This window comes from Peromyscus leucopus, chromosome 3, assembly GCF_004664715.2.
Source record: "Peromyscus leucopus breed LL Stock chromosome 3, UCI_PerLeu_2.1, whole genome shotgun sequence".
NCBI lineage: Eukaryota > Metazoa > Chordata > Mammalia > Rodentia > Cricetidae > Peromyscus > Peromyscus leucopus.
In genome coordinates this window covers 142448289-142467081 of record NC_051065.1, presented here as the reverse complement: position 1 = coordinate 142467081, position 18793 = coordinate 142448289, and the positions used below count along the sequence as shown (strand labels likewise).

The 18793-nt window shown below is 42.7% G+C and overlaps 1 protein-coding gene and 1 long non-coding RNA gene across 3 annotated transcripts; one reads left to right on the top strand and one right to left on the bottom strand.

Annotated features, from left to right (window-relative positions):
- Positions 1–2178: 2178 nt before the first annotated feature.
- LOC119087661 lies at positions 2179–7854 on the bottom strand. Its single transcript, XR_005091170.1, has 2 exons — positions 7540–7854; positions 2179–2481 (listed from the first exon to the last, which is right to left on the bottom strand). It is a non-coding gene; the product is annotated as an uncharacterized LOC119087661 (long non-coding RNA).
- LOC114701467 (C-type lectin domain family 2 member D11-like) lies at positions 2413–16002 on the top strand. Of its 2 annotated transcripts, none has more exons than XM_037204099.1 (5): positions 2413–2499; positions 10573–10698; positions 14079–14161; positions 14716–14822; positions 15782–16002. In XM_037204099.1, exons 1-5 carry the CDS (start codon positions 2448–2450, stop codon positions 15933–15935), a joined length of 522 nt encoding a protein of 173 aa, XP_037059994.1. In that variant the 5' UTR covers positions 2413–2447; the 3' UTR covers positions 15936–16002. The 2 variants fall into 2 exon arrangements, with proteins under 2 accessions (XP_037059994.1, XP_037059993.1); XM_037204098.1 differs by having other exon boundaries at positions 13995–14161.
- Positions 16003–18793: the final 2791 nt, after the last annotated feature.

The following is an 18793-nucleotide window of genomic DNA, read 5'->3' as shown; positions in this document are numbered from 1 at the left end:
CTCCTCAGAGCCCAGGACTTTGCCTCTCCAGGGCTCAGCTTTGCTATTCTATATGGATGGAGCTACAGCCTAATGCATCTTGACTCAGTTCCTTGTGACCTGAGTCTCTTACTCTAAATATCCCAACTCTGGTAGGGTGAAAAAAATGGTGGAGAGGATTTGTTCTTTGGAGATCATGCTGGGGGTCCCAAAGGTGGAATGAGCATGTTGAGGATGCAGAAGGGTCTTTCCAGAAAGTGTTGTCTGCCTTCCTCTGTGTTTGATCTTTCTAATTGCCTAGCATTTCTCTTTACTCAGCAGGGTTGATTAGAATCAAGTAGCACTCTGCCTACAAAGGCTAGCCTTTAAAAAAAAAAAATAATAGCCTGTCAGTGGGGGAGGAAGGTGAGCAACTTCAGAGATAGAAGATCAGAGTTTGATTAGAATAGGGAATATAGGTAAATCAGGATATCAACCATCAGAGGGGCAGGGGAAGGAGTATGTCGGCTTAATAAGAGTTGATTAAAGGAGCCAGAAAAGGCAGAAACAGAGAGGCAAGCCAGACCTTCACACAGGACCATTTATACTGGCAGAAACATAGTGAGGGGGTTATCTCAGATCTTGCTCACATGGATAGATGGGCCATATATCCCATGCCATGTTGGTATATGAGCAAATGTCTACTCCATGAGGGTGGACAAGAAAAAAATTCCACAGGAAGAAACTGACTTCAACCTTTATGGGGGCAGAAATGACTTCTATAGTCCAGAAGCTGAGACTTTGAGTAGGAAACTATCCAAGTGTCTTGTGTGTGGTCAGCTGTGGGGAAGGAGTGTCTTGAGTGTACAATGTTGGCCCTGGAGATGGTGTTTGTGTTGTTAGAGCAGAGTTAGGATAAGACAGGACAGTTTGTTGGGCCTTATAGACAGCCAGGAATTTTGAGAAGAGAGATGAATCATTTGTCTTTTTAATGTCCCCTTGGTGGAGAATGTTGTCATGGGAAGGTGAACTCCTTGATTTTGATATCCAAAGGGAGTTCATAATTGATGAACATCAACATAATTGATGAACCAGAATGACTGTTCAGCTCCACCTGCAGAAACAACATGCCTGGGTAGTGAAGACAACTCACCTGCTCCCAATCAGACCACAAACACAACTGCAGTTTTCTGGTACACACACACACACACACACACACACACACACACCCATGCCCCCCAGCTTCTATAATTGTGCTCAATCTCATGCCATGGTAAGATTGGGTCCCTCACTATTCCAATAAAGCACTCTCAGCTTTCTGGTATCTAGTCTACCTCTTCTCTGCCTCACTTTTCCTACAGAGACAATGTGCTCTCCTATCCTGTTCCCAGAGAGTCACTGTCCATTGTCTGCAGAATCACAACTCTCACCTCAGAGGGGTTAAGAGTTTACTATAGAAACAAAATGAGTGACCATGGCCCAGGAACAAGATTTACATTACCCCAAATTCCAAGGTGATAGTGGAGTCTTTATAGTCACAGAACAAAGGAAGCCATACATAAAGACACTTCAAGCACTTTGGTGGAAACATCAGAGAGGGGTTACAGCAAAGTGGGGGGGGACTTTTGTTCCCAGGGGTCAGATGGTACCTGATGATGCTCTTAGCCCTTGGGTTTGTGGGAGCTGTCTGTTAATATATTCCAAGGAAAGCTAGTCTTCTGAGTTACCTGATGGTCATAAAGGTCAGGGACAGAGAAGAGCAATAAACAGGTATTGAGAGGGCTAAAGATGGAGGGCTGGAGAGGTGGCTCAGTTAGGTCAAGGAGATCTGATGCCCTCTTTGACCTCCATGAGTACCAGGCGTGTACAAGGTGCACACACATATATGCCCAGAAAACACTAATATGCATAAGGTAAAATAATTTTTTTAAAGAGGGTTAAAGATGGCTCTGAACTTACAGGTTTTCAAACCCTCTATGGTCACTGATTACTAGGCAGTCAACGATGTAGAAGGTTCTGTGGAAGTTGCTGTTACTTTCCAGAAACTTCCATTCTCACAAGGCCTGAAAAGGACTGGCAATTACATTTCTCACTTTTGCAGTTCTTTTGCTTTTAGGTTGATTTCTGCAGGACAGTGAAACACCCCCTGTCATCCCACCTTGGCAGAAGAGAAAACTGTGTGAAGTTGCTGTAATTAAAAAGCATTTTGTACTAACAAAATCTAAAACATTTTTCAGTTCCGTTTATTTACTTTACGGTACACCACATTTCCTGTCACATATTACTAACTCTCTTTCTCCCAGAAGCAGATTTTATTTGCTGAGAGGGTGGATATATTCAGGATTGATGAATCAGGCAATAAAAAAAAAAATCAGTGACGAGTTGGGCGGAGCCTCGAAGTCAGGTAACCGGAACACCTTTGGTTTGCAAACATCCTCATTCATTCCAGGTTTGCTTCAGCAGGAAGACACACGTGAAGAAAAGCCTCCATGAGAACGTTACCTGCAGAGTCCTTCTTGCCAGCTGGTGTGGGAGAAAATTGTATGTATTTAATGAATTAAGTTTAAGGGAGAGAGGAAGCTTCCCTAGGGGAGAGGAATCTCCCTGTGTTAGCCTGCAGCAGGTGTCCTTAGAGATTGGTAGAGGCTGGGAAGCCGGGGTGGGGTGGAGAGCTCTAGGGTGGGTAGGAAGCACCTTCGCAATTCTGTATTAGTCTGTCATGGCGTATGTTACTTATATACATTTGGGGAAAGAGGAACCAACAGTAAACTTGTTAGTGCACTCTTCTCCGGCATCTAGAATTTTCGATCCACTGGTTCCCGCCAGAGTGAGGTAATGTGTGTAGACAGAAGTAGCCTGTGAGCCTGGGATTTACTCTTGTCTCACCCACAGTAATTAAAAGAACTGTAGCGATATGTTGTAGGAGTTAGAATTGAAATAGTCGCCCATCAGATTACATGTAGTCTTAGAGACACTTGCCGCTGCCCGGCCCACATTCATACTTGATTCTGAGAACCCCGCTACCTCAGGGAGAGAGATAAACAGCCCTTCTGAGTTTCTAAATCAAAGAAGGCATCTGGATTCCTAGGGGATTGTTTGGAGGACCTTGGACATGCTCAGACACATGGCTCTATCCAGTGCACACCTAAAGTGCCCCTCTTCCAACCTCCCCTCCACCTCCATTCCTGACTCCCACAGCCCATGCCCCCCACCCCTCTTGTGCCTTTTCCCCCAGACTTCAGGGCTGTCAGAAATTCTCCCCCTTCCTTAGGGCACCCGTATATTCCTGGCCTTAAATGATTCTGTGGCATCAGGGAACCATCTCAGTCCTTCTGTTCCTATTGTTGTATCCCAGGATTTTCAGTAGGGAGGGGATGGAAGATCGATCCCACCTGCAAATCCATCTGCAGTTTTACATTATGGTAAATGATAGAAAAAAGGACATTGGAGACTTCTACTTTAAAACTGTATCCTTGCATTTTGAAAAACAGTTATATTTTATTCTTTAAATTCCTTTCCCTTTAATTTTTTAAAGTTTTATTTTCTTTACGTATTTTGCCTGCCTGTTAGTGCACCACATGCATGCCTGATGCTCACAGAGGTCAGAAGAAGGTGTTGAATCCTCTGGAACTGGACTTAGACAATTGTGAGCCACCCCGTGGGTGCTGGAAATGAACTGATCCTCTCTCTCTAGGGCAGCAAGTGCTCTCTGTGGTACCTCAGTAAAAACCCCCACTCTATACCCTACAGACCAAGAGAAGCTTAAACCAGGATTCCTAAGTGTAGATAAGAACTTAGACTCCCTTTCCCCAGGTGGCTGTATCTGCTACAGGGACTTTGGAAAACACAGTCAGGATATTCGACCAAAAGACTAAAAAGGGAGGCGGGTTAAAATAAATTATATGGTCTGTGCCTTTAAGAACTAGCCTCACAAAGAAAGGGGAGCACTCCTTCCAACCTCCCTGCTGTGAGTGAGAGATTTGGAAGAGCCTCCCTGGAGGCTTGTAAACTTAGAAAACACCTTACTTTTGCATTCTGTACCTAAAGTCTCCAGTGGTTGCTTTGGGGACTTGATCTAGGCACAACAAGACCCTCAATTTATTGTCTCAAAAAGGGGGCCTTAGACAAAGATATCTCAATATAGATAGACCCAGGCCAGTTTCAAGTCCCCAGAAATGATGGCACCATCTCCAGGAACAAAAGAACAGAGTCAGCATGTCTGATGGTAACCAATTAACCATGAGATGCCCCTCTCCGGAGATAACATGACCAGACCCGGAGAGGAGTTGTAAAACTCCTGACAGGGCAAACAGATAAGCTAGAATAAGATAATGTCCAGGCCTGGGAAAAACTGGACCAATCAAGGATGGACCTGTACTAACCTCCTCCCCTCTAAGAAATTTTATGGGTTTTGCCTATAAAAACTAACTTCCCCAAGAAAGAGTTACTCTTCTCTGTCTCACTTGAGATGGCTTGAGATGAGTTCCCTGTCATGACTTGGAACAGATAAACCTTGCTTTTGCATTCTGGTATGCTCGTCCTTGGTGGTCTCTCTGGGTGTTATGATCTGGCACAACACTCTCCACCTCCTAGCCATGGCTCCACCCCCACTTTCATATTTTTATTTAGGAATAGAATAGTTCTTGGAAAACAAGAGTTCACAATTATTGTTAGCTCAGGGGTGTAGTGTCAGCCTCAGGAGATCAGGCCAAGTTCCTCTAGGTGGACAGCCCCCTGCTGTGGTGGTGGGAAACACAGTCTGGGAGCTGGGGGACAAAGTGAAGAGGAAGGCAATCTAACCAGGCCTCCCTGGAATCCCTGGGCCCTATCTGGGCCATCCAGTGCACACCTGAAGTGCCCCTCCTCCACAGCTACCCAGGACCCTTAAACAGACTGAAGAACCCACCCTGCTTAGGGGAGAGCCAGAGGTGTCCGCGTCTACTGCTGCCCCTGACTTTGAGTTGTGGCTCGGCCCTCCAGGTGCCTGCAAGTCACATACTCCTCCTGTAAGTCAGAGCACTTACTGTGCTTGGAAAAGTTACCAAAGTAAAGATTTCCTTCCTTCTCCAGACTTTTCTGTGGGTTGAAAATGGCGGGCAAGTCCTCACAGCAGTGGGCAATGTCCTTAAACAAACTGACTTAGGAGAAAGTTGTGGTATCTGCTGTCTGTGGACTCAGCTGTCTCGGACCCACTGCAGCCTCTCTCTGCAGCCTCTCTCAACAGTTTCACTTTCTCTGACTAATACCAAAAGAGAGAGCTCATGAATAGTACTCCTGTTTCTCTGGTAAGCAAGTACTTCTGAGGGAGCAGAGGTTAGCGAAAAATGCCGTGAAGGCCGTAAGAGAGCCATGACTAAGCAATACAGATGGTGAACCCCCAAGATGGCGGCCTTCTTCATCACCTTCCGGCCCGAGACAAAGCCCAGGGCGGCTTAAATCAAACCCGGCAAGGTTTTTCTCTGCCAGTGGGGCCCTGCCGATGAACCAGTCCCAACAGCTCAGGGCCAGAGTGTTGGTTTAAAGGAGGTGCTTTTACTCTGTGAGTAAAAGTCAGGAGTCACGACAAAACCCATTATCAGAGCTGAGTTATTAGAAGGGAGAGGGGAGGGACAGAAGATAGCGTGACCAGGAAGAGACACGGGGGGAGAGAGAGACACAGAGACAGAGACGAGAGAAAGAGAGCTAGAGAGAGGGAGAGAGAGAGAGAGAGAGAGAGAGAGAGAGAGAGAGAGAGAGAGAAGGAAGAAGAGGAGGAGAGGTCTGTGTTCCGCTTCTTATGGATTCCTCTGCGCATGCTAATATAGTTTACAGAGCTCACCACACATGCGCAGATTTTGTGACCACACAGTGCACGGATTACATAGGACATAAGGCCCCTGGCTTGACTACTGAACTGCGCATGTGCGGTCATATAAATCGAGGCGTGGCTGGGAATTTCAACGCAGAGTAGGATGTGTATTTTGATTGGCATATTAAAATTAACACACGTTCCTTGTTTCTTTATGGCGAATATATTGAAACCCTCTCAGTTATTTTTAGAAAAATTGTATGTTATGGTGAACTGTACTCATGCTACTGTGCCTTTAAACACCAGACAGACACCACTTTATAGTAAATACTGTCTACTTCCTCTCCACCTCCCTCAAGAGATATTTGTACTCGATTGTGTATTGTAACCTCTTCACAATAGCTAGACCATGGAACACATCTGCATCTATCAGTGAATAAATGGGGAAAATTGTGATCCATATTCCTATTGGGGAATCTCCAGCTTGGGGGCAGTGGAGCATTCCATGCTTTGGTCCTACTCCTCCCTTTCCAGACCCTGCCCACTCAGAAAGCCCGCCAAGTAGTGGCCCCTCCCCTCCGAAAGCCCGCCAAGTAGTGGCCCCTCCCCTCAGAAAGCCCGCCAAAGTCAGTCCCTCCTGGTAATGACCAAGACCACACCTACAGGCTACCCTACAGCCACTAGGGAGATGCTTTGCTCTGCTTTATTAAACCAGGATTTATTCATCTTGATTGGCTTATTGTATCAGTGGTAGAGGATATCCAATAACAGGGATTCAAAATTTATCAACTCCCATATATAATGGAATACTACACACCAATAAGAGAGGATGTCCTCTTTAGTGACAACATGGGTGAATCTGGGTGACATGTTGAGAGAAATTAGTCAGGCATTGAAGGCTAAAACTGCTTGTTAGTTTGAAAGAACCAACTAAAATCAGACAGGAGTTTATATTATTTTCTTGGGTTTGGAAAGACTGGTTCTTAAAGTAGGATGCAAAACTATTAATCATAAGGAAGTCTATGTATTCAAAATATGAAGGAGTTTAGAAATTTCCCAAGATTTACTTTCTATAGGGAGTGTGAGGAGCTATGAGGAGTAGAACCCTGGGAAAACAGAATGCTCACATGCTGAGAAGTGCTGGAGCTGGAAATGATCACGTGAGAATTACCCTGCAACTTTCTATATCTTTGTATAACTGGGAAGAATGAAGGTTGAGTGTTTTGTGTGGACCCAAAATCCAAAGCCACAGTTTGGTGCTTAAAGCCTTCCAGTCCTACATATCCTCTCCTCCTTTGTTAATGGGTGAAGCTTCCTGGTGTTTTAGATGTGTAAAACCGAGCAAAAGGCAATGGTTAAAGTCAGGGGACTTTGTAAAAAGTATAGTTTGCATTCAGTAAAATTAATTCACTTGATGTACATCTTCATCACTTTTGAAAACATATAATAATGCATTCTTCGCCAAGATATATAGGGGCTAGAGAGTTGGTTCAACCATTAAGAGCATTTATTGCTCTTACAGAGGACTGGGTTTGATTCCCCAGCATCTATATGGTGGCTCACCCCTAACTCCAATTCCAGGGATCTAACACATTTCTCAGAACCCCCCAACACTAGGCATGCATGTAGTACACATATACACATACACACAGACAAAACACTCATACACATAAAATAGATCTAAGACAATAGTTTACAAAGGATATAGACTCCCTGCCCCCTACCCTACTCCAACTTCTCCATTCCCTGTTGCAGACACTCTGTACCTCTGCCCCCAGCCCTTACACACTTACTTTTCCAGAATGCCACAAAACGGATCCCTGAGGCAGAGACTTCACATTTGACTTCTTTCCCGTCCATGCAGCATTGCTCTTCAGACAGTGCAGGGTCTATCAATAGTGTGTCAGACACACCACTGGCTAGATCTAAGAGACAGTCCACAGCACCACCGGCACAGGAGCAGTGCTCTGAATTCACAAGTGTGCAAGCACCACATAGTCAAATGTTACACAAAGAAGTTAAGAAAATCTGGCAGGAAGCTTGTAGAGAAGTGAGAAGAGGAAGCGAGTCATGGCAGTTTGGGTTTCTTTTCAAATAAGCAGGAAGGAGACAGCTTCCTGTGGCCCACTGCCTATAAGCTTGCTTATACTTGTTTATATGTTTAGTTTTGGATCAGAAGCCTTGGGACAATGCCTGGTAAAGTTGTATCGAAACAGGCAAGTGCAGGCTTGTGTTCTAACTTATTTCCTCTGTTTGAGAGTTTGTTTAACTTGTCATCAGCTTAAGGACATTTGGATGATTGCAAATGTGTTTTTTTTTTTTTTACAGTGATCCCTAAAGCTGCTACAAATATACACATATAGCTTTCTTTTTCTTTTTTTTGTTAAATCTTAAATGCAGGCTTTCCTTTCAGTATGGGGATATGTGGGCAGGATGGGGGCACATCACCATATTGTGCAGTCCCTGCACAAATAGCTTCATAGTAGTTTCACAATTTTGCCTTTCTAAAAGAAGGGCGCTGGAGTCACATCAACATCGAATTCATCAACCTCCTGTTATATAGACAGTCAATTTTCTCTTGAATCTAAGATGATTTTTGCCCAAGACAAGTTCAGAGACATTCCTCTCACTTTTTGAGGAATCAAATGACTTTACAATATCAAGCTTTGTGCTTGGGTCTACAGTCTTTCTCACGTCTTGTTTTTAGCAGACAGACACCAGGTTGTTTTTATGTAGCACATACTGTAATGATGCCATCCTTTCCCAGTCTATAAACCATACATTTCTGTTAAATATGTGTTGACCCCACGTGTTCGATATAACTTCTGGAGTCTTTTTTATTTTTTTCTGCTGTATTGTTCCAGTGTCTACTCTTTTCCTAGCACCAGGCTCTGGTGCTATTTATTTATTCCTGTTCCCATAAGTCAAGAGATTAGGCAGAATGATCTCTGAATTCGACCCTTCTTTTTCAGAATCATTTTGGACTATTCGTTTCTTTTTAGTTCTCATAGTACCTTTCATATAATTTGGTGCTATGAATTTCATTTTTTCTGAAGGCAATCATTTCTCAGGAAGTGAAACTGTTGTATATATAAACTTGCTAAGAAATTGTGGCATATGAGCAATATTGAGTGTTCCAGTTTATTATGTGAAGCATTTATTTATATTGTTCTTTTATTGAATAAAACAAGGGAGTCAAGTAATGGGGGTAAAAATCTGATTGATCAGAGAAGCAGTGGAGAAGAGACCAATGACCTCCTGTCTCTTGCCTTCCCCAGTCCAAAATGGCCTGGGATCTTTCTTAGACCCTTACCTTGTCTCTCTCTATATATATGTATCTTGGATCCTACAAAACATCCATGGCTAATTCTGGTCAGCTAATCACTAGCTCTGCCCATGATTCAATGTTACAATTTATTGGCAGTCTTGGAGTGTCTGTGTGAACAAATATCCTACAACAATTATGTGTTTAGATCTTCCTTGATTTCTTTTTTTTTAATTTAAAAAATTATGCATATGAGTGTTTTGCCTGAATAAATATCTAGCATCGCATGCATTCCTAGGTCTGACCACGGTCAGGAAACAGTGTCAGATTTCTGAAACTGGAATTATAGATGGTTGTAAGCTATTATGTGGGTGCTGGAATCATCCCAGGTCCTGAGCTAACTCTCCAGCCCTGTCCTGATTTCTTCATAATTTTACATGTAATTTTTATTATGCCTATTATGAACTTTTTTTAGATGATAATTTTATGTTTTTTGGCATTACTGTAAATGATGAGGTCTTACATGTCAACTTCCTTTTGACAGTAAAATGCAACTAACTGACTTTGCCATGCTGACATTGTGTCCTGCAGCTTTGTAAACTCATTTTTTTACATCTAGTAGTCTTTTCTGGAGTTGTTAGAATTTTTATTCAGATAGGACCATGTCATCTGTGAAGAGAAACACTTTCATGTGTTTTCAAAAAGTGTAAACTTTCTTTCTTTCTTTAAGAAAGTTTCTTTTTATGTATATGGCTGTTTTATCCACACATTTTCTGATCACATGTGTCCTGGTAACTATAGAAGCCAGAAGAGTGTGATGGGTCTCCTGGAACTGGAGTTGTGCACAGTTGAAAGCTACTTTGTAGGTGCTAGGAATTGAACCTGTGTTCTCTGGAAGACAAATAGTCTTAACTGCTGAGCCATTCTCCAGCCACATGACCCTATTTCTTTGCCCTGGTGAGGCCCTCCTGTGAAAAGTCATCCTGGAGTAATGAGCAGACATCCTACTCCTGCTCCTGATTTCTGGGAAAGAATTCTCAACTGTACCCTTGGGAATCAAGCAGACTGCGGTTGGATTTCTTGTTTTGTTTGTAATGGATAACTTTTGTAGGGTTGAGGAAGTTCCTCTGATTCCTAATTTTCACACACTTTTGGTGTGTTTATTGAGATATTTCTATTTTTCTTCTTTTCTTAGTTTGTTCATAGGTCTAATTACACTGATTTTCCCCTAATGTGTCTGTTCCTCCTTCTAACCAGAACACTTTATGGAGAGAAATCCAGCTGACTGTTGTTATTGCTTCCCACTGCTCCTCACTCCTGTTGTTTCTTGCTCTTTGATGATTCACCCTTAGTTCAGGAACTGGAAGACCCTGGTCAAGGTTCTGTTTCCACCCTCTCTAGTCTTCTTTCCACCATAGCATCCTTTATGGACCAGGACCTTCTCTGAAAGGGGTTTGCAGTTTCCTTTCAGGTACTGGTGGGCAGTTGTAAAGTGGGTTTTTGTGGTCAGTTTCTTTTGTTTTTCTTAAGAAGTTGGCATTCCTATATTCATATTTTACAGGTAAAAAGCTCCAAGGAAAATTTCTCAGAATTATCTCCTCTGAGTCCCCTGCTAAGCTCTACTGCTGTTATGCAGTGATCGCCATCCTCGCTACATCTGTAATTGCACTGTCTGTTGCTTTGTCAGGTGAGTGACTCATCTCCAGGTTCTGCAGCATTCTGTCCACATCCACATTGTCACTTAGACTTACTGACCACTGTGAGCCAGGCACTGTGGGGAGGGCTGGAGAGAAAACACCCTGGAAATTCCTGTTTTCTGGGAAGTTGGGGTCTAGCAGGAAGATGCAGTGAAGGATCAGCACAGGCTGTGGTGTGCACAGGAGGCCAGGCTCAGCATCCCTGGGAAGATGGCATTCAGCAACCTCTAGAGAGATGCAGGAGACATATGTCCTCCTGGGAGATCTATTCAAGGCAGAGAACAAGGAAAGGAAAGCCCAAAGGAGTAGCCTCAAGGAGGCTGCTGCAGCTAAGGGAAGTGAGGGGAGTGAAGAGCAATGTGGTTGGGGAAGGTACAGAACCACCACCCCAACCATGATCTTCAACCATGATCTGAAAATATTAAATAGAATGTTCCAGAAATAGGTGATTTCCAAGCTTTCATTGTTAGACTATTCTGAATAATGTGATAAAATCTTGTATAGCTTTCCTGCCATAGCTAGAGTAAATGATTCATGATACTGTTTTATAAAATCAACTTTAACCATGTCAATGAATAACACTCAAGTCTAAACTTAGACAAACATTTGCCAAGAACACTTAGTCAGTGTAACCTAAACTGTTATGTAGCTGTGGAAACAGTCAGAAAAAGAGAAGATACAGTCACCTTCCTTTCCTGTTGTATTTGTCCCTTTCATTAAAGCCTCATGGTACTGCACACGAGAACAGGGAACAGCTACAACAAGTTGCCCTACACTAAAAATAAGTGAGTGTGTGTGTGTGCGTGTGCATGTGCGTGTGCGTGTGCGTGTGTGTGTGTATGTGTGTGTGTGTGTGTGTTTTCTAGTATTTAATGTTTCTTATCACATCACTTGTTTCTAGGCTCAATAGCCCTTCAAAGGAGCCATGCATTTGTTCTTATTATTAAAGGTACAAACTTATGAAAAAAATGTCTGTTATTTTTTTAAGCAGCATTCTGAAAGCTTGCTGCATTCAGGGCTTATACACACACACACATTCAGGGCTTCTTCTCTCTCTCTCTCTCTTTTTTTTTTTTTTGGTTTTTCGAGACAGGGTTCTCTGTGTAGTTTTGGTGCCTGTCCTGGATCTCGCTCTGTAGACCAGACTGGCCTGGAAACTCCTAGAAATCTGCCTGGCTCTGCCTCCCAAGTGCTGGGATTAAAGGTATGTGCCACCACTGCCTGGCCATATTCAGGGCTTCACACACACACACACACACACACACTCACACACACTCACTCACACACACACACACATACACACACACACACATATTCAGGGCTTCTTACACACACACACATACACACACATGCATTATCATTTTATTATAATAGACTCACAAATGAACACATCACACAGGTCCATCAACACAGACACTCCAACACTTGCTGAGTTCCAAACCCTATGTATCTCATTGAACTTCCACACAGTTAGAATAGACAACCTGAAGCCAAAGAACATTGGTCATGGTTTTAGATTTTCACTATATTTACATTTTTATACACTTATCAGCCACAAACTAGAAAAAAACACCAGCAAAGTTGAAACTAGAAAAATAATGCTCTTTATAACCCTGTTCATAGCTTATGTGCCCTTTGCTGCATCCTGTCCTTCCTCTTCACCTTATGCTACTCTTCCTTGTTCTTGGTGTTACACTATGCCCACACTCACAGCTGTTTACACTGTACATTATGGTTTAGGATAAGCATATGGGGGAATGCATGGGGTCTTTTCTGAGTTTGTGTGACCTTATTTAATATTATATTTTCTAGGTCCTCCACTTTGCTGCAACTTTTCATTTTTCTTTATGTCCGAATAACATTGTGTTTGTACATGTAATTCATTTTCATGTTCTGTTAGTCAGTTGATGGGCATCTTGGTCAGGTTCATTTTGTTACTATTGTAAATAGGGGAGCTATTAATAAGCATGGATGTGTAAGTATCTCTGTGTTATGATGTAGTGTTCTCTCGATATTTGCCCAAGAGTGCGGCATAGCTTAGTCACAAAAGGTCAATTTGTAAATTTTAAAGGAGCCTCCATACTGGATGTATAAGTTATACTTTCTCCAGCAGTGAATAAGTGTCCCTATTTCTGGCCAGTGTTCTGACATCTGTTGTGAGATATCTTGATGATTGCTGTTCTGACAGCCTCTAATGATAGCCAGTATATTTTCATATGGATTTAATGTGTGTGTACATGATAAGAGAAAATCCATGATCAAAGTTTTGGTATCAAAATATTATTTTGACCATGTCATGTTTTGCATGCTGGTATTTATCCATAGTTGAATCCAGAGAAGTGAGGAGTTTTCTTTTTTTTTCTCATTACAAAAGGAGGATGTGAAGGAGGAATATAGGAAGAGAGCCTGTAGGATTCCAGGAATCAGGAACAGTCCTAATGGTTTAAGGACCTATGATTTTGTGCAGGGGTATGGTCTTTAGTCTGAACTCAAGAGGTACAGCCAGGAGGAATACTACAAAATCGAGACAAATACAGTCAACAGAGTGAGATCTGGACCAGGCAGACATAGAGAGATTCTGTCCCCAAACTGTAAATACAAAGAAGAAAAAAATTTCCTTAGAGTCCCACATGAAGGCTCTTGATTGGAGATGACCATGCTAGGAGGAGTCTCTTAGTGATTAGTAATGAAAGCTATAGTCCAAACACACACCTCAACTGAGATTGGATGGTTAGCTGAAGAGACAATTCATGGAAATGTTTATTTATGACATGTCACTGCATTTTGTATATTTTAGTGAGAAAGGAAAAAACAGGTACTATGGTGATATTTTATTTGCACTGAAATGTGATTTTATTTGTATGTTAATAAATAAAGTTGCCTGGGTGTCAGAGCTAACAGCAAGCCATAGCAGAAGCCGGGTGGTGATGGTGCACGCCTTTAATCCAGATCACATGACAGGCAGATCTCTGTGTGTTCAAGGATACAGCCAGCATGGAGACACATGCCTTTAATGTCAATACCAACCATAGAAGACCTAGAGGTCTGTATAAACAGGCAGTGATGAGGAAGTCATGTGGTTGGGTTTACACCCAATGAGAAGGCAGAACAGAAAGTCAATAAAAAGACAGATACACAGGAAGTAGGTCTCTTTCTGAGGGGAAGGACAACAGCGGCAGCAAAGGGTAAGAAAGGCGGTTCTTACTACTGCTCTGACCTCTTGGGCTTTTAACTCTCTATTTGGCTGTGTGTTTCTTATTTAATAATAAGATCTTACATCTACAAGGTATTACAAAACCTGAAGCTGCCCATGCCAATTGCCCGAGAGACTGGATTGGATTTGGAAGTAAATGTTTTTATTTTTCCAAAGACATGACAAACTGGCCATCCAGCCAGACCTTCTGCATGGCACAAGAGGCCCATCTAGCTCAATTTGACAGCCTGGAGGAGCTGGTAAGAAAGGATCAGGAATTGGTTTGTTGTTTGTTCTGTTGAATGTGTATTGCCTTGAGATAGAGAGCTTAAAGCTGAGGCATGAGGAAGGTTCCCACCCTAGGCATTGAGGGACATGGGACACATGGTAGTATGGTCCATTTGTGATGGTAACATATCTCTCTGTAGCCCTGAGACATTCCAAAGATGTTCTCTCCTTCATTGCTAATATTCAACCTGCATGGTCAGACATATGTTTGACTGAGAGACATGGTGGTCATGTAAGTCTTTGTCCAAGTTGGCAGGTGTTGTATACTTCAGGTGACAACTATTAATAATTACAAATACAGGCTTAACAAGGGACTTGCTCAGCTGCAGAAGGGTGGGTGGTGGCAGTTTACTATGGATTACGGTAGTAAAATGCATCCACTGAGAACTGAGAGTTATTTAGACTCCAAAGTCGATTATCCTAAGTTCAAACCTGCTGCCATCCTGAGGGGAGGCTGTAGGGCAGAGACTCCATGGTTATCTGAAGCTGAGAGACACATGTATTTGCTTTTGGTATTTTATGACAGAATTTCCTGATAAGATACAAGGGTGACTCTACCCACTGGATCGGCCTGCACAGAGAGACATCACAAAATCCTTGGAGGTGGACGGACAGTACCAAATACAACAACTTGTATGTTTTCAGAACTCTTTTCCTTCTATTGTGTTCATGTATTGTGATGTTTGTGAGTTGTGGCTATGAGAGATGAAATACAGTGCCATGTGAAAGGAATAAAAATAAACCCTTGGGCTGGAGGTGTTCCTTGGGGTAGGTTGTGTGTTACATGTATCAGCTAATATCCTGTAAACTCCACATCCTGAGAAATTTATATTTTTTGGATTTACTTAGTGTTATTTCAATCCAAATCTTTTGCATGATGATGGCATGTGGGGTAGATGTTTTGTGCTATCACACCTGAAAATCTTTCCTTGCTGATGACTGCCCTTGTGGGATGTAGGCAGAACTGCTGATGGCTCCTAAGGGCTCTGAAACCCCAGGAAGCCACTGCAGAACAGCTGGGGTAAGACTTGTCAGACAGCTGTTTGCACAGCTGCACCTGTCATAGAAGCAGAGACTCCAGGGGCTTTGGGAACCTCCTCTCAAGTCTCATCATCAAAGAGCACCCCAGACAGCTCCTGGATGTGAGCATAACCATTTGAACAGGCCCATTTTACTGGAACAGTGAAATAGAGCCCCAGTCATGTCCATCATTAAAGACCTTTCAGCAATTTACTAAGTGGTACGTTTCCTCACACTTTTATACATGTGAAAAATACTTCAAGATAGAATTGATGATCACCCTGTGGTGCTACCCATGCCTGAAGTTCACTTGAACATGGCAGCAGGTACCAGTCAATGCTTTGTAGACACAGTTCAGGGTTCAACATGGACGAATGACAAAGGTCTGGTCATCACATCAAACCCTGAGAATGCAAAAGTCACTAGGTGTAAATCTCGTGTTGGTGATTCCTCCTGGACTCTGCCTTTATGTGATCTATGTTATAAATAAGCAGTGGAGACGAGTGAGCTATCATTGCAGAAGTGAATGCAATGGCAGACTCTGCAGAAATTTTGTTTGTTTTTTGTTTTAGGGTTCCCATCCGAGGAGAAGGACAATATGCCTACCTGAGTGACAGAGGGATCAGCAGTGGCAAGGAGTACATGCCCAGGAAGTGGATTTGTAGCAAGCCCAACAGCTATTTACAGTGCCCAGTAGTTTCACAGCTTGTTTCAAAGCAATCATGAGAGATCTGTAACATGTTGTCTATAGTTGCAGCCTCATTTCTTTATCTTATAAAATTATCAAAATCAATTCATAATCTGTGGTGACATCAAATGTGGGGGCCCACAGATGCTCCCTAGTAAGGCCTTAAGTTCAGAAAGCCTGATCTTGCTTTGCCCAGCAAGGCTGCATTATATGATTTGGCCAAAGGCATGGTTACCAGGCATTTGAAGGGTCTACACTTGTTGGTACCTTGTATTTTGATCTTGAAAGGGAGATATCTTTTGCTTCTCCCCTTGCTAGTGTTTAAAAAGCCCATTAGAAATAAGCTCAAGGCATCTGGGTATTGACTCAGGACCCTCTTGTGTTAGACCCCAAAGTTTAGGGTCTTGAGTGGGTGCCCCAAGAACCCAGACTCCGATCCAGTTGATGGAACAGCAAGAGGTGTTTATTAATGCGGCTGTACAGTTGGGCAAACTCAGCTCCAGAGAGCAAGAGTCACATCTTATTGCAGCCATATGGATGTTTTTAAAGGAAAACCCCACAAACCCCACAAGATTACAATTCCCATACAATTTCATGGCCTGATCACAGTGTGATCACAGAGTGGGTACAGTCACATCTGCGTGCACATTCTTCCTGAAACCTCAAGGGGGTTATCAGGGCTGGAGTGGAGTTTACACAAAGGTCACAGTGGTCCTTCCTGGAACACTTGCAACTATCCCAGTCACAGTTGAGCACATCTCTTAACAGAAATCTCTTTACATTGTTACATTGTGGCAGGGGTGGTTGAATAATGGCTGAGTCAGGTTGCCCTTGGAACTAGTTTTCTTTTTAGTTCCTTATTCTCCTGGGGCTTGGGGGGTATAAGCCTGAAGGGTTAGGGTCTTTCATTGAAGCGATCCTTTGTCTCTATCTTTTGTTGCCTCCATCTATATTTCTAATACTTTCTCATTCCTCTCTCTTCCCTCCAAGAACCCTTCAACAGGTAGGAGCTGGACTCCCACAGTCAAAGATGAAAACTATCAGAGAGAACTATACTTGTGGGTCTGTAACACGAATCTTAAAAAGTCTTATTAATAAAAAACCTGGGCCAGGTATTGGGGTGAACACTGAAAGATCAGAGAAGCAGAACAAGCCACAGCTAACCTCGACAACTTCTCAGCCAATCCCGTTTCCTCAAACAGGAAGCTTCTGAGTCCTCATCTGAATAGATTTCAGCTGAACTGCTGCTAAAAGTCTAAAACCTTAAAAGCCTCTAGTTCCTGGTCCTTTCGCCTTATATACCTTTCTGCTTCCTGCCATCACTTCCTGGGATTAAAGGTGTGTGTCACCATGCCTGGCTGTTCCAATGTGGCCTTGAATGCTAGGATTAAAGGCATGTGCAACCACTGCCTAACCTTGATGTTTAATATAGTGGCTGTTCTGTTCCCTGACCCCCAGATAAATTTATTGGGGTGTATAATATATCAACTGTGGGAGCCCGTTCTTGGGTTCCTCGTGGCTTTACCTAGCAGGTCCGAATAGAGGATGATCAGGACCACGGGCCTGAGTGCAGGTGTCTGAGATGGTCTGCACTTTCCTGCTGCTCGCACTCAAGAAAACTCTGGGGAACTGTGGTGGTGGTGGGTAAACGCCCCACAGAATGGCGCCTGAACAGGGACTAAAGAAAAAAGAAAAAAAAAAGGGACTAAAGAAAAAAAGGGGGAACAAAAAAAGGGAGGACTAAAGACAAAGTAATAGGGACTAAAGATAAAGGAAAATAATAGTTTTATTACAGAGTTTTTGGTGAAAGTGCTGTCAGCCCTGCCAGTGGAAAAGCATGCCGGTGTTATGGAAAATATATATTTTTTATATATATTTTTGAGAGGCAGGGGTTTTATACTCCAGAGAAAAGGAAAGCAGACTGGAAGGATGTCCTATGCTGCAGCGAAATTCTCTTCTGTCAAAATTTTCTATCTTCTATCCCTTTCTCAGTTTCTATCTGTGAAAAATAAGTATAAGGTATAGGGTAGTAATATAGTTTAGGAAAAACTTGGAAGTGTAAGATTGTGTAGGAAAAAATAAGTAAGGCAACTAGACAGAAAAACTTCAATTTTATAACTTTAGGGGCTATGAAAGCAAACTGGGGGAAAAAAATCTTTCTTTGGGCTTTACGGGAAGTAAAAAAGCTCTTCTTTGAGCTTATGGGGAAGAAAAAGTTTCCTATGGAAGCTTTTGACCATGGGACAGCTGAAATGCTAAGTCCAAGCGGCAGGAGAAAGTGTTTTCTCCCTGAGGCAAAAATGGGAGTGTAGAAAGCCAAAAAGTTTAAAGTTCAGAAGTTTTGGGGAAAGTTGGTCTCTCTACTGGGGAAAAAAAAATCTTTCTCTTAAACTATAAAACTTTTCTTGGAAAATTTGGGGGGAAAATTTCTCTAAAAAGCCTTAATCTTTCTCAAAAGCTCTCTTAAACTTAAAAACTAAAGCCTTTAACTTTCTCTCAGAAGGACAAAAATTAGAATCACCTGAAGATATTAGTATGGGGACCACCTGTGATTAGCTCTAAGGGAAAACAACAAATTTAAGACAGCAAAACCTAAGTTCTTTCAAGCTTTAACAATCCTCCCTGCAATGCAGGAGGCAGGGACAAGTTTCTAAAAACCTCTTCTAAGCTCTGTCTCTTCAAGCTAGTAAAAGACAGTGGCTCAGAGTACCCTGAGGGAAACGCTTGGGAGAGTGGGTAAAGAGCTACAGAGAGCCCAAAAGGGCCGGAAACTTTACCTGAGAAAAGCAAAAAAGTCAAGCTTTTCAGTTACAGCCGAGCTGAGGCAGCAAAGGTTTTGAGTGAGCATTTCAGAATGAAAAGGTGCTCCTCATCGCCCTAATGCAAAGATCCCCTG